We start from the raw sequence: 15,889 nt of genomic DNA on the forward strand, positions 1-15,889 counted from the left end.
TGCTGAGGACCATGGCTTAGCACCAGATTTGGCAGAGTTAGGTAATGGTTGGGCTTGTTGATCTTAAAGGTCTTCTCCAGCTGAAACAATTCTGTGGTTAGACATGACTCCATGTAAATATGTGCCCTTTGCAGGGGTCGAATGTAGCCCTTGGTAGCAGAAAGGGATATTATTTGTGACACCTCAGGGCCATCCTTCTGGCTTGGGAGGCAGCAGTGGCAAGGCTGATGGGAGTCCCATCCCCTCCTCACAAGAGGAGAGTGGTGGCCAGTGTTGAGATGTGGGAAGTGCATCTAGGGGAGCAACTTCATGAGGACTATGAGGATGATCAGAGGGCTGGAGCACGTGAGGACAGACTGAAAGACTTAGGGCTGTTCAGTCTAGAGAAGAGAAGGCTCCGAGGAGACCTTTTTGTGGCCTTTCAGTATCTGAAGGGGGCCTACAGGAAAGTTGGGGAGAGACTTTTTAAGGTGCCAGGTAATGATAAGACTAGGGGGAATGGAACAAAACCAGAAATGGGTAGATTCAGATTGGATGTTAGGAAGAAATTCTTCCCCATGAGGGTGGTGAGACACTGGAACAGGTTGCCCAAGGAGGTGGTGGAAGCCTCATCCCTGGAGGTTTTAAGGTCAGGCTGGATGTGGCTCTGAGCAACCTGCTGTAGTGTGAGGTGTCCCTGCCTATGGCAGGGGGGTTGGAACTGGATGATCCTTGAGGTCCCTTCCAACCCTAACAATTCTATGATTCTATGATTGATCAGGCTGCAGCAAGGAAATTGGAGTGAAAGTCATGCAGACACTTTCAGGCTTGTAAGAGCTGTGCTGGGTGCTGGACCTATCAGCTCTGTGAGGGCCTGAGCAAATTTTGGAGGCACACAGAGCTGTGGCAGTGATAAGACATCAAAGCAAAACTGGCAGGCTGTGTCTTTTAGGGCTGCCAGATTAAAGCCTCTGAGTATCACACAAAGTAGCCAGAGCTCCTCCTCGAGAGTCAGCAAGTGACGTTGTTAAGCAGTGAAGCAAACAGCCTTTCAGCAGAGGATAATTTGCCCTACAAACTTTATGCATGAATTAGAAAAAACAAGCTACTACACTCTGTCAATGCCAGACCACTTGAGGAGGATTTAATAAATGCAGAACTGATCTTTTGCTGTGAGGAAACTAATTTTCAAGTTGTGTGAGAAACTGAAATATGAGAAGTGTCCCAAAAAATCTCTGCTTGGGAGAGCATCTTAACTAGTGGGATCAGAAATTAATGACCAGGGTGATGTTGTGGTGGCCAAGTCTCCCAGTCTGGCTTGTAGCTGATGAGCAGCCAAAGTGCAGGAGCTCTGTGGTGTGGAGCACTGGGAAGGAAGAAAAATTGCAAGGTTTTCTTATGTTTTTAGGGTCGACAGCGACTGCCAGAAACACAGGGGAAGATCTTTCTCTCCCACATCTCCTCCAGCTCTGAGCACTGAGGAGAGAGAAGGGTGTGTGGTTAAATGCAGAATGACTACTGGGGAGAGATGGGAAGACTCATGGGAGTAGTTCTTTTTCTTCCTCCTCCTGCAGGATTTGATTCCAAAGTGTTGATGTAGTCACCTGGCGAAGGAGCCGTGGGTTTCCCTTGAAGGGTGTGGAAGCAGTGTTATCAGTCCCTGTCTGTCTGGTATCTGGGAGGTGAAATGGAAGTGGAAAGGTCCCCAGTAAATCAAACACATTTTGCAGTTTGTGTGAATGCTGCATGTTTCATCTGGTTCTGGTTTCTTGCCTTTGAGGTTTTTCTCCCTAACTTTGCAAACTCCTTGACATGACCCTAACAAAAAGACAAGAACTGAACGGAGTCCTGGGCTTCATTTCAGCCACAAATCATTCCCCTTTCTCCTGTCTGAAAGAGCAGGCTCAACAAAAGCTGTGAAGTGTTAATCCAGAAGGTTTGCCCTGCATATTACTGCAGGCTTTCTTGCACTTCAGCTTCTCAGCCATTTGTGATGCTGAAATATCTGTTTGTCATGGAGAACCCCCTCAGAGCATGGTCTTGTGGGTGTTATATTTATCCACTTTTCTTCTCATGTGCCTTCTCTCCCTTCCCTTGCTTTTCTGCCTCCTCTGCTCATTTTCTTTGCTCCCATGGATGTTCATATTTCACTGGGGAATGGCAGCCTCCTGCCAGGTGCCTTCTGACCCTGGTGGTTGCTCTCCCCTATTTTCTTGCTCCTTTCACAAATCACTTCTCAGCTGTTAGCAGGAAAGCAAAGTGAAACTTGAGGGCTGTAGACTCAGGAGATGGTTTTCCCACAGCCCACTGGTGTGTGCTCTGTGACCCCCCACAGTGGCAGCAGTCTTTAGGGTCACACCAGTGCATAGAAATCAACTGCAGGCCATTCTGGGTGAATTTCGATCCATTTTCAGCCAAGCCCAGAGGACACAATTTTCTGGTTCAAGGATTCTTGTTACAATTTGCAATACATAAATCTGTCAAGCAATTTACATTTTGCTGCATGTGTATCATTTTAATACAGTTGTTTTAAATCGCAGCAATTTAATTTTGATTGATGGGTTAAAAAAAAAAAATTGTATTTCAGACTTCAAGGCTAGAGTGTTGGGGGCTTTTAACCAAAGGGGGGGTGGAAATAGGGTTGATGCAGTTCTACACTGCTTTGAAGAAATAAGTGGATGGTGAGAAGGTAATGGAGGATGTGCAGCTCTTTCAGGCAGTACTTAATTGGGCTGTCTCCTAGGACTTTAGCCTAATAGTGGCAAATGGCTGTGACTGCTACTCAAACAGGACAGCATTAGCATAAATTGCATTTAATGTGATGGTATTCAGCCAGGCTTGAGCAGCTAAGTGATGCTTAGCCAGGTGTTAAATAGGTAGGGCTAGGCAAGGTTTAGTCAATTACTGCAGACATTTGCCAATTAAAGAGGGCAAAAGAGCAAATACAAATGAAATGCCTTTCTGCTTAGCACCTTGCCTTGCCTTTGCAGTTCTCTGAATCGGTTTTATAAAATGGCTCTCTCTAGTCCTGTGCTCCTCCAGGATTAAGAAATCTCTACTAAGTTTGTAGCTGTTCAGCCCATTTGTGCAGCAAATTAATGTTCTTACCTAACTGTCTCGATTTTTCCAGAGTACTGATTTATACCCAGTGCCCAGTGGGTCATGTACACCTGCAAAAGGATCTACTGTTCATAGAATGGTTTGGGTTGGAAGGGACCTTAAAGATCATCTAGTTCCAACACCCCTTCCACTAGACCAGCTTGCTCAAGGCCTCATCCAGCCTGGCCTTGAATACCTTCAGGGAAAAGGCATCCATCACCTCCCTGGGCAACCTGTGCCAGTGTCTCATCACCCTCACTGGAAAGAATTTCTTCCTAATCTCCAGTCGTAATTTGCCCTCTTCAAGTTTCAATCCATTCCCTCTCATCCTATCACTACAAACCCTTGTAAAAAAGTTCTTCCCCAGCTTTTTTTGTAGTCCTCCTTCAGGTACTTGGAGGGCCACTATAAGGTCTCTCTGGAGTCTTCTTTTCTCCAGGCTGAACAGCTCCAACTCAGCCTGTCCCCATAGGGGAGGTTCTCCAGCCCTCTGATCATCTCCATGGCCCTCCTTTGGACCTTCTCTAGCAGCTCCATGTCCCTCTTATGCTGTGGGCACCAGAACTGGCTGCAGTACTCTAGGTGGTGTCTCAGGAGAGCAGAGGGTCAGAATCCCATTCCTCATGCTGCTGGTCACACTGCTTTTGATGCAGCCCAGGACATGGTTGCCTTCTGGGCTACCAGTGACCACTGCCAGCTCTTGTTGAGTTATTATCAACTGACACCCCCAAGTCCTTCTCCTGGAGACTGATCTTGAGCTACTGTGCTTGGGATTGCCCCAGCCCAGGTGTAGGACCTTGGCCTTATTGAACTTCATGAGGTTGTCTTGTGCCCACCCCCCAAGGCTGTACTATACTCTGCAGCACCCCTTCTCTATAATCCCCTATCAACAGAACTGGTGCACTGTAAAGTTTGAAGAATACACAGCTTTTTTCTGCAACAGGATACATTACTCTTCCACTAAACACCTTGCTGCTCTCCCCACTGACATGGAAGGGAATTTTCCTAGGAGCTGTGATTGAAATGCTGCAGATTCCATGTACACACAGCTCCCATTGAGACAGACTCCAGCTCTGTATCCAGCCATGAGCTTTGTAAAAGTTTTTCACCCTTTTCCCCCCCCTTTGTTTTTCCCACAAGGTGTAAAACCAGCAGAGGGGTGAGGGGAGGCATTTGCTCTTTGCCAGACATTCACATTGCAAGCACGTCACTCTGCACTTCTTTGTTATCAGAAGGGCTGGCTGCACATAAATCTCACTTAAATGTTAATCAGCTTCAAGGGAGCTGCAGTGGAACCAGGGTTTACAGATGAAGTGACCCAAAAGGGATCTGAAGTGAAAGAAGTATGACAGAGCAGTCTTAGGGCTTATTTGTTATGCAAGGCTTTGGACAAAACAAGGAGCTGTTGCCTTCTGGTCCTGTTTAGGACAGCACAAACCTTTTCCCAAATTTTTGTTACTGAAGCTGCTGGGAGCAGATCCCCAAAACCAAGAGGGAGTGAAGAGCTCAGTTTTGTTCTCCCAAGGCACAGGTGGGTTGTTTTGTTGTTTGTTTGTTTTTTTTCTCCAGCACCTGCAATGCCTAAATCAAGGCTGCCAGGCTCCTGCTGGCACTGGAGGAGCCAAGTGCTGTCAGCCAGTAGCATCATCTCCAAGTCCCAGCTACTGGGGTGCCATGTGTGACCACTCCAGTGAGCACAGGGCATCTTGGTGGCTTAATGAATTCATGGAGCCAGGAGTAGTGCTTGTGCTCTGTCAGAAGGCAGGAGGGTGGTTCACCTCCTAATTTTGATTGATGATTTGCAAACAGATGGTGCTGGCAGAGTTGCACATGATGCAGTGGCACAGGTTTTGAAGAACTCAGATTTCCTCCTATGAGGAGAGGCTGAGGGAGCTGGGGGTGTTTAGCCTGGAGAAGAGGAGGCTCAGGGCAGACCTTACTGCTCTCTACAACTACCTGAAGGGAGGTTGTAGCCAGGTGGGAGTTGGTGCCTTCTCCCAGGCAACCAGCAAGAGGACAGAGTCTCAAGCTGTGCAGGGGGAAGTTTAGGCTTATCTTAGAAAGAAGTTCTTCACAGAAAGAGAGATTGGCCTTTGGAATGGGAGGTGGAGGAGTCACTATCCCTGGAGGTGTTTAAAATAAGACTGGATGAGGCATTTCATGCCATGGTCTAATTAAGGGTTGGGTAATTGGTTGGACTTGATGATCTTGGAGGTCTCTTCCAACCTGGTTGATTCTGTGACTCTGTCTCAGCAGAGGCAGGCCTGGAGCATCTGCAGGTTTATGGATGTTTACAACCCACATGTGTCATTAGCCTGTTTACCTCCTTCAAGCTGTCCAGGTGCTTACAGTGAAGCACTAGGGTGTGAGTCTGGAACACCACCATGAGGTTTTGATTAGCTCTCAGTAGTCAACTCTGCTGGACTAGCTGGGTTTTCATCCTGTTGTGCTGTGCCACCTTGTTAATGAATGCATAGAATCACAGAGTCATTAAGGTTGGAAAAGACCTTTAAGATGTTGAGTCCAACCATAACCCAGCTACCATGACCACTAAACTGTAACCTGAAGTTCCATGTCTACACACTTCTTGAACCCCTCCTGGGATAGGGACTCCACCACCTCCCTGGGCAACCTCTTCCAGTGCCTGACCACTCTATCAGTAAATAAATTTTTCCTAATGTCCAATATAAACCTCCCCTGGCACAACTTGAGGCCATTTCCTCTCATCCTTTCTCTAGTTACTTTTGGAGAAGAGACCAACACTGGCCTCGTTCCAGCCTCCTTTCAGATATTTGTAGAAAGCAGTAAGGTCTCCCCTCAGCCTTCTCTTCTCCAGACTAAACAATCTCAGCTTCCTTAGCTGTTCCTTGTATGATGCCCTCTAAACCTCTCCCCAGCCTCACTGCTCTTCTCCAGACAGGCTCCAGCACCTCAATGTGTTTCCTATACTGAGCTGAACACAGTAGTCAAGCTGTGGCCTCACCAGGGCCAAGTACAGGGGCATGATCACTTCCCTACCCCTGCTGGACACACTGGTTTTGATGGTCTTTACAGAAGCTACAGGACCAAGCACCAGAGAGGCTCAGTCAAAGCATTTTGTGCACTGCCGCAGTGCTGAGGCAGTGCTTGTTGAGCTGAGGAGAGGGCCAGGTGCCCCCAGCAGCATCTCCCCAGCACCCATCAACACCCCTGTGGGTGGGAAGTGGTGTTTTCAAGTTGGCTCAAGGCAAGTGGAATTTCACAGGACAAAAAGGAGAGGTTTCTCACAGCCTCAGGGGCTTTCCAGGCCTCACACCAGAGACTTGGTGCAAAGAGTGGAGGTGTCAGTGTTTCTTGAAGAAGTCCTGCAGCAGTCCATGGAGGAGAGCGTTAGGTGCCCCTCATGCAGGGACTGCTCTGTCAGAAGATCAGCACACTGCATTTTGACTGGTTACAACATCTCTGTGGGCAGTATCTGCCCTTTGCCAGGCACAGAGCAGGTCTGGCTCATCAAGACTGTTATCATCCTCCTCTTACAGGGGCCACAGGGTCTGAGGCACTTTTGTGGAAGGTGAAGTGGCAGGTGAGCCCCTTTGTCCCCTGGAGCATCCCACTACAGATATCACATCCATAACACTCACCAGACTCTTTCTCCCTGCCCTCATGACAGGGCTTATCATTCAGTGATGTTCCTGAGCCTGGCTTGTTCCTTTGGCTGTCAGTAACCTTCCAGGAGCAGAGCAATGCTCTACCAAAAAGCACAGCAGCTTGGTAATGTCAGTGCTGCCCTCCACCTTGGTCTCATTTGATCAAAAAGGAAATTTACAGTTGTGAGAGAAATAAAGCTCAGCAGGCTTCCCTCAGTCCACCTCTCTGTCTTTAAAATGCTGTTGAAAATGCTCTCATCTAAGGGTGCTTCCCACTTACAGGGCATAATTATGGATTTTGTTCCTTTATTAGCAAAATCTTAGATCCTGGCAGAATTCAGCCTTTAGTTGAACACAGCTTTCATTTGCTTACCTCATTTTTCTCTCCAGTCCTTTGAGCCTCACCTCCACTGGGAGGTAAAATGCTGACTAAACATATTTGCTGACTAAACAGATTCCCTTAGGGCTGAAAATCCTTGCAGCTGATCTTTACTTTCAGATAAACTCTCTGCAGGGTGAGATTTTTTGTGGCCACAGGGGTTGTCCATGCATCAAGGACTTGACAGTGCAGTGGAGATGCCCTGCCTGATGTGGTCTCCTGCTGCAAAGCACTGTAGTTTATTGGGGCAGTTGTGGAGTGCCAGGGCCACAATTTCTTGGCCTGTTACAAATGATTTTTTTTTTGTCCACCTAGAATATCCCTCCTGTCTCTTCACCAGTTAGGATCTTGCTGGCAATTATTCATGTGTAAAGAGGAAAGGCACTGGAAAGAAGCTTGAGGCATAAAAGGCCTGAAGCTTCCCTTGTCTGGGGGAATCCTAGTTAGCTTCTCAGCATAGCTCTGCCAGGGATGGAAAACCCCAAAGTCATCTGGAGGTTGTGGGAGGGTCACTAAGTAGGACTGGGCTGTGGTTGCTCAGGGGACATGAAAAGGCAGAGGAACAAGACCAGGGTGCACAGAATCTGGTACATCAGGAAGCTAAGTGAGCTGGGAAGAAGCATGGTTCTGCCTGGTTGCCATCTCTGCATGTCTGCTGAACCAGCCTGAGGTTCCCAGCAGGAGTGGGTGAATGGATGTCTTTGTCCCCAAAGGGTCATGAAGGACCACAGTGATGGGTCAAGGACAGTCCTTAATTTACTATCCCAAATCTGGGATGTGTTCAGACCCTGATGCTTTCTTTACACCATGGCCCCACTTCAACTATTCCAGAAGACCTCTAAGTCTTCAACAGCCTGAGAACAAACGAACATCATCCTGGCACTTCCATTACCCATATAGAAAGCTATACCATGTCATGGTGACTGGCCTGCATGGTGCAAAACTCTCTTTTTGTAGGGCAGCTTTATTTAACTTTAAAAAAAAAAAAAAAAAACAAAATAAGGCCAGAAATTTAGGCCAATTAGTGTGAGCAAAGCTCAGCAGGTTCACATCTCCCTTATGCAGCCAGATCTCTAATTACTCTCTGCATATTTTAAACACTTTGGTGAGTCCTCTGAAATAGGATTTTTCTCCAACTAGAATGTTATGTCCTGTTTCTCATATTTTTTTTTTATTACCATTTAGGAGCTGTGTGTGTCCTGTCTTAACCTGTAACTCTTTTTTTTTCCCCTCTTCTTTTTGTTTGTCTTAACAAAATGCCTGAGTGAATGTTCCTGTGCGTTTTGAGTTGCAGTTGGAATTACAGGTTGTAAGTTCAATAAGATGCTAGTGTCAAAACCATAATGAATCACAGAGTGTTAGGAGTTGGAAGGGAACTCCAAAGATCATCCAGTCCAACCCTCTTGCCAGAGCAGGGTCACCTAGAGCAGGTCACACAGGAATGCATCCAGGCAGGTTTTGAAAGTCTCCAGAGAAGGAGACTCCACAACCTCTCTGAGCAGCCTGTTCCAGGGCTCTGTCACCCTTTCCTTATGTTCACATGGAACTTCCTATGCTCCAGCTTGCACCTGTTGCCCCTTGTCCTGTCATTGGACATCACTGAGCAGAGCCTGGCTCCATCCTCCTGACACTGTCCTTCACATCTCTATAAACATGAATGAGGTCACCTCTCATTCTCCTCCAAGCTACAGAGCCCCAGCTCCCTCAGCCTTCCCTCATAAGTGAGATGTTCCACTCCCTTCAGCGTCTTTGTGGCTCTGCACTGGATTCTCTCAAGCAGTTCCCTGAGGTCCTCATTGAACTGAGGAGCCCAGAACTGGACACAACATTCCAGATGCTGCCCTTCCAGGATAGAGTAGAGGGGGAGGAGAACCTCTCTCCACCTATTAACCACTCCCCTTCTAATACAGCCCAGGATGCCATTTGCCTTCTTGGCCAGAAGGGCACATTCCTGGCTCATGGTCATCCTTCTGTCCGCCAGGACCCTCAGGTCCCTTTCCCCTATGCTGCTCACCAAGAGGTCAGTTCCCAACCTCTACCGATCCATGGGGTTGTTCTTTCCCAGATGCAAGACTGTATGCTTGTTTTAGTTGTATTTCATTTAATTGCTCTTTAATTCCATAGATTAAGCCCAAAGCCCAACATCTGTGTGTCCCGGGGGTGCCATTTGTTTCGTTTGCAGGCCTGCTTTGCCCAAGGTGTGTTTTACTCCCTGTCAGCTGAGACAGGCACTCTTTCATTGGAACAGGACGTGCTGTTCAGGAGGTGCTACTGTTTCAGATGCCTTGATTCATTTTTTGCTTGTCTCTAATGCGTTGCTTGCTTTTGTTCACGCAGAGACTTCGCTTATGTGGCAAGGGACAAGGACACCAGGATCCTGAAATGCCACGTGTTCCGCTGTGACACGCCTGCCAAAGCCATCGCCACCAGCCTGCACGAGATCTGCTCAAAGGCAAGTGGCTGCCAAAGGTTCAAGTTCACTGCATTTGGCTGTGGAGAAGTCTCTGAGCCTAAGGCTGCATAGAGTTGTTCAAGTCAGCTGCATTTGGCTGTGGAGAAGTCTCTGAGCCTAACACCTCCGGTCGGCAGTAGCTGAAGTTTAGTTTATATCGCCGGCAGCCAGGAGCGGTGTAGAGAACTGCAAAGGAGAGGTGTGGTCCTTTGAGGCTGTGCCTACAAAAATTTCCCCAGAATGTGGCAGAATGTAAATAAATTACTACTGGACACAGAAGGGGAAATAATGCTATGGTCTAAATAATCCCTTTGGTCTTGTATCTAACATAAGGTTAGTTGTGTCACCTAACTCTCTCTTCTGGGCTTCTTCGCTCTAGCTGGTGCTTCTGCTAGCTTGCTGGCCTTGGCTGTGTTCTTTGTTGTGGTTAAGTACTAACAAGCTACTCTTTGCTCCTCTCTTTTTTTACCTTGTACAGGGGGGAAGGGAACAGGGAGGGGGAAGCTGTTGGTAACCCTCTGGTTTTGTCCAGGGGGGGTTCTTGTGCTGTTTATAAATTGTGAATATATGTAAATATTGCTTATTTCGTACATATTCCTTGGGTTTCATATTTTAGATCACAGTTTTGCTTGTAAATGTAGCCTCATTTGCTTCCAACTGAGCTAGCCTGGCAATTTTATTTTGGGGGGTAATTTCAACCCACCACAAAAGGACACAGAATGGTGGGGGTTGGAAGGGACCTCAGGAGATCATCTAGTGCAACCCCCTGCTAAAGCAGGGTCACCTGGAGCAGGCTGCACATGAATGTGCACAAATGGATGGGAGTAATGGGAAGGGGAGTGTTTAGATTTAAGGAAGATGATGGCTGTTCAGCCTGGAGAAGAGAAAAAAGAGAAAACTCCAGGGAGACCTGAAGGAAGCCAGGAAGGGACTTTTTACTTGATGATCTTGGAGGTCTTTGCCAGCTAAAACAATTCTGTGATTCTGTAGATGAGCTTCGGAAAGCCTCTGTTAGCTGCCCTGGGTCTCTTCTCAGTCATTTGTAGGGAATAAGCATCCAAAGGTGTTATTCTGAAGGGAGGGCTTTCCCCCTTTTGGCTGGTGTTATAAATCTGGGGGAAAGAACGGGGTTGTGTTTGGCATGGGATTTTTAATTCCAGAAGAAACATAAAAACAGAGGGGAAAAGGATACACAGCAGAAGATGGATCAGAGAGGAACGTGAATAATGAACACTCTGTGTGTTAAATATTTATACTTCTTCCCATATTGTTCCTCACTGCAGTTTGGCTGTTGATAACACAGGGCTAGAGGTTTGGGGTTTTTTCCCCCTCCTCCATTTGTCTTTCATCTAGGCCTGGGACACCACTTAAGTTCTTTATGCAGTTTCAGGAACGGTGAATAAAATGGAGGAAAAATGAGAATTGTGATTTAAAGCAGGACCTTGTTTAGTCACGTAGCTTCTGACTCCTTTCAGGAAGGAGGGTTGTCAGACAAGTAAATTTATGTTTCTAGTTGCTGCTGTATTGTATGTGAAACAACCAAAAGCTGTGCTCTCACTGTCTTCCCCAGATTATGGCTGAACGGAAGAATGCTAAAGCTATGGCTTGCAGCTCCCTGCAGGACAGGACGAGTGTCACCCTGGATGTTCCTCTGCAAGGTACTGTGTGCTACACCTGCTGGCCTTGGGTTCTTCCTCTCTTAGAGAGGTTTTGTTTCTGATGCTGCTTCTGAACAAAAAAAAAGGGAGCCAGGTTGGTTGAAGGCCAGGAGTGCAGTCCTGTCTTTCAGTTGCTGTATCTGACAAGAAGCTGTTGCTGGGTTACATCAAACGTGCCTGCTGGGTGTGGTGACAGTGGGGGAATCCTGCTCCTTGTGTCAGATCCTGCAATTCCTCCTTCATTTCAAAATACCAATGTCCCAGATGAAGTCTGTCTTGCTTGTGACTACTTGCATACATTGTCCTGTGCAAATCAAAACACTTCCTGGCTTGAAACTGCAGAAATTAGTCAAGAATTTCCTTTACAAACCAAACAGGCACTTGGAATCAGAGGAGCTGCAGGAGGATTCCTCCTAGGAGGGGGATGCCAGTGTGTTGTTAGCCGATTTAAGGGTCTTTTGTGCACTGGTAGGAGAAAGTTGCCTTTGCAAGCCTTTGTTACTCATAGCTTAGGAGCTGCTGTTTTGAAAGGGAGTCCAGGAGAACAAACAGACTTTGTGTTAACTTGATGGGAAAGTCTGTGCTTCAAAATCTACCAGCTGATACTGAATAACTTACTCAGAATCACAGAATCAACCAGGTTGGAAGAGACCTCCAAGATCATCAAGTCCAACCCTATCTAATCAACCAGACCATGGCACTAAGTGCCCCATAAAGTCTTTTCTTAAACACCTCCAGGGACAGTGACTCCCACCTCCCTGGGCAGCCCATTCCAATGGGCAATCTCTCTGTGAAGAACTTCTTTCTAAGATCAAGCCTAAACTTCCCTCTGCACAGCTTGAGACCAATCCCCACCTGGCTACAACCTCCCTTCAGGTAGTTGTAGACAGCAATAAAATCTCCCCTGAGCCTCCTCTTCTCCAGGCTAAACACCCCAGCTCCCTCAGCCTCTCCTCACAGGGCTGTGCTCCAGACCCCTCCCCAGCTTTGTTGCCCTTCTCTGGACACATTCAAGCATCTCAACATCTTTCTTGAATTGAGGAGCCCAGGACTGGACAACAGGACTCAAGGTGTAGCCTAATCAGTGCTGAGTACAGAGGCAGAAAGACTTCTCTGCTCCTGCTGGCCACACTATTCCTGATCCAGGCCAGCCATCCACTGGTGGAATTGTCTGCTCAGAGTATATTGATTACTTGTAGACTGTGTTTAACTTATTAACAGGGATGGTGTTAGAAACAGATTCCAGAGTTTGCACAGGCAGTGAAACTTAAGCTTGAGTGTCTCAGGAACACAATCATCTGTATTTTCTGACCTTATCCTTAGCACAGATCAAGAGCTGGGGGATGCAAATTTATCCCTGATTCCTTTAGAAATTATTGAGCCTTCTTCTTGTCAAGAGGAGTAAAAATTCCTTTTAATCAATACAATACCTTCAGAGGACAATTTCTGAGTAAGCTGGTTTATTGATGAAATAAAAGTGGTTTTCTCTGCTGTGAATGCTGGTTAACAGAAACGGATTTTTGTTCCCATGCAGTAGATTTCCCAACACCAAAGACAGAACTGGTCCAGAAGTTCCACGTCCAGTACCTGGGCATGCTGCCTGTGGCCAAACCTGTGGGTATGTAACACTTCAGTGAATTCCAAAGTACAAACTGAGGGCTGGCCTCTGGCTAGCCAAAGGTAAATGCATGATTTTTGGAGGCCAGCCACTCTGGTACCTCAGCCACAGAGGTCAGGCATGAGGACATCTAATATCCAGGGCCTCATTTGAACATATGTTTTGCAGCCAGAGAGCTTTGGGAGCTGCTAAGATGATGGAGGTTCTTTCTGCTACTGCTGAGAAGGGCCCTAGAGAACCAAACTTGTACCACAGCTAACCAAGATCTGATTCTGGGTTTTAATAAATAAGAGGCACCTGGTTTCCTTTTGCAGATGAGGAAAAGCAACTTCACAACCCTTCCTTCACATCATCAAATTCATTCCAATGAGTCCAAAAGAATGTGTGGACTACTATTTGGAAATATGAATTATTTGTGTTGTCTGCTTATGTATTTATTTTCCATCATTGCATTTTCTTCTCTGTTAGGAATGGATACTCTGAACAGTGCCATTGAAAGCCTGATGACTTCCTCTTCCAAAGAAGACTGGATGCCAGTTACCATGAATGTTGCTGATGCTACTGTCACAGTCATCAATGAAAGGGTAAGGCAGAATGGCTTCTTTAAAACACATCTAACAGGATGGGAGGCTTGAAAACCAGGAACACAGCAGCACTGGTGGAAAGAGTAAACTCACACTAGATTTCAGTTGGTTATTTCCATAGCCTGCAGGGGCTCTTACTGCTGGTATCAGTTTCAGCTTTATTTACCACTCCAAGCTAAATTAAGTTTCTAATGAATACTTTTATTACAATAAAGCAAGCTTTGCCTTTTCTAGGAATTTTGAGCATAAATTATTGTAGGTAAAGCCCTAAGTAACAATCCTAAATTCCAAACTGTAGCTGGTATGGAAGCAAGAGTAATATTCAAACCTATTTCACATCACTGTCCTTCTGAGGAGCTCTTTCCAGAGATATCAACAGAATGAAACTTTCAGAGAGTGTCTTTTATATGTCTGTTGATGAGGTACTAGAGCAACATCTCTGTACCACAGCAGTGCTAGGGGAGCATGTCCTGGGGTCCTCATAGCCATTTTCTTCTCACAAAAAGTTGTTTTTAAAATGCACAACCACCTCAGTGCCCGTGCTCAAAGCCTTGGTCTTCTGCTGATAGCCTGGAAAGGGAGATCCAGCCCAGCCTGAGCACACTGGGTATATCATAGAATGGTTTGGGGAGGAGGTGTTCTTCAAGATCATCTAATTCCAACCCCCTTCCCATGGGCAGGGACACCTCCTACTAGACCAGCTTGCTTATTTAACCTGTTGTTGTTGTGGGGTTTTTTTTTTTAACACTGGCTTTTGGAGCCTCTGCAGCTTCTCTGGGCAACCTGTTCCAGTGTCTCACCATGCTCATGGGGAAGAATTTCTTCATCATATCTGATCTGAATCTACCCACTTTCAGTCTGGAATTGTTATCCCTTGTAAAAAGTCCCTCTCCAGCTTTCTTGTAGGCCCCAGCTAGGTATTGGAAGGCTGCTGTAAGTTAGATAATGGTTGGACTTGATCTTAAAGGTCTTTTCCAACCCAAACGTTTCTATGACTCTGTGTCTCTGTTTGCTTTGTGAGCAGAACGAAGAGGAGGTCTTGGTGGAGTGCCGCGTGCGGTTCCTGTCCTTCATGGGCGTGGGCAAGGACGTCCACACCTTTGCCTTCATCATGGATACCGGGAACCAGCATTTCGAGTGCCACGTCTTTTGGTGTGAACCAAACGCAGGCAACGTCTCAGAAGCTGTTCAGGCTGCTTGTATGGTAAGTGACCTTCTTCAGAGGCACCCAACAGCATCTAGGTCTATCACCACCTCCATAAACGATCGTCTCTCCAAATTGGCAGTTGTAGGAATTTCCAAGGGAGAAGAAAAAAGGAACAGATAATAATAGGGATTGGGATTCTGACGTGTTGAATCAATGAAAACCCAAAGAGTTTTAAATCTGAAATGTCAATGTGTCCCCTTTAATCATCTCCCCACCTAATCTCTGCAGCTTCTGTGTGAGTCAGATCTTTTCTTTCACTGTGCTGGAAAAACATTCTGCTCAGAGCTGTGTTATACAGTCTAGTGACAGCCCAGTGAAAATCATCTTGTTTCCAGAGCAAATGAACCCAGAAATCTTGATTTTTCAAAGGGCTGCTTGTGTGGTTTAGTATCCATCATGTGCTAATGAACAGTTTCTGCCCACCAATGTCCCATTCACTTCATCTGGACTGTTTCTTAGAATCACAGAATTGTTTTGGTTGGAAAAGACATTGAGTCCAACCATCAACCTAACACCACCACAGCCATTAAACTATGTTCCCAAGTGCCATGTCCGCAAGTTTCATGAACACCTTTCATGACTCCACCACCTCCCTGGGCAGCCTCTTCCAATGCCTGACCACTCTTTCAGGAAAGAAATTTTTCCTGAGATCCAATCTAAACCTCCCCAAGTACAATTTCAGTCTATTTCGTTCACCTGATACTAAAAAGAGACCAACCCCACTTGACACCAACCTCCCTTCAGGGAGTTTTAGAGTTAGAAGGTCTCTCCTCAGCCTCCTTTTCTCCAGATTAAACAATATCAGTTCCTTCAGCTGTTCCTCACCAGCCCTGTTCTCCAGACCCTTCACCAGCTTTGTTGCCCTTCTCCAGACCAGCTCCAGCACCTCAGTATCCTTGTAGCAGGGCCCCAAAACTGAACCCAGTATTTGAGGTGTGGCCTCACCAGTGCTGAGTGCAGGGGCACCATCCATGCCCTACTCCTGCTGGCCACACTATTGCTGATCCAGGCCAGGACATCACATCCAGAAGGGAGGTTTGATTCTATTTAATGACCAAGCATTCAAAGTGTGCCTGCAGTGCAGGGTGAGGATTGCAGAATGCTTTTGCTGTGTTGCAGTTACGGTATCAGAAGTGCTTGGTGGCCAGACCTCCTTCCCAGAAAGTCCGACCGCCCCCGCCTCCTGCAGACTCGGTGACCAGAAGAGTTACAACCAACGTCAAACGAGGAGTGCTGTCCCTCATTGACACTTTGAAACAGAAGCGCCCGGTCACCGAGATGCCCTAG

The 15,889-nt window shown here is 46.7% G+C and overlaps 1 protein-coding gene across 7 annotated transcripts in view; it reads left to right on the top strand.

Annotated features, from left to right (window-relative positions):
• Positions 1-15,889, top strand: part of APBB2 (amyloid beta precursor protein binding family B member 2) — a 107,741-nt gene extending 91,852 nt beyond the window's left edge. For 6 of the 7 annotated variants that reach the window (XM_054382861.1, XM_054382859.1, XM_054382864.1 and 3 more), the window contains 6 exons: positions 9,421-9,535; positions 11,106-11,193; positions 12,728-12,811; positions 13,280-13,395; positions 14,420-14,599; positions 15,722-15,889. In XM_054382861.1, the coding sequence (XP_054238836.1) occupies positions 9,421-9,535; positions 11,106-11,193; positions 12,728-12,811; positions 13,280-13,395; positions 14,420-14,599; positions 15,722-15,889 (751 nt within the window). The remainder of the gene's footprint in view (positions 1-9,420; positions 9,536-11,105; positions 11,194-12,727; positions 12,812-13,279; positions 13,396-14,419; positions 14,600-15,721) is intronic. The other variant, XM_054382863.1, reaches the window with a different exon arrangement.

This window comes from Indicator indicator, chromosome 8 (genome assembly GCF_027791375.1).
Source record: "Indicator indicator isolate 239-I01 chromosome 8, UM_Iind_1.1, whole genome shotgun sequence".
In the NCBI taxonomy this organism is placed as follows: Eukaryota; Metazoa; Chordata; class Aves; order Piciformes; family Indicatoridae; genus Indicator; species Indicator indicator.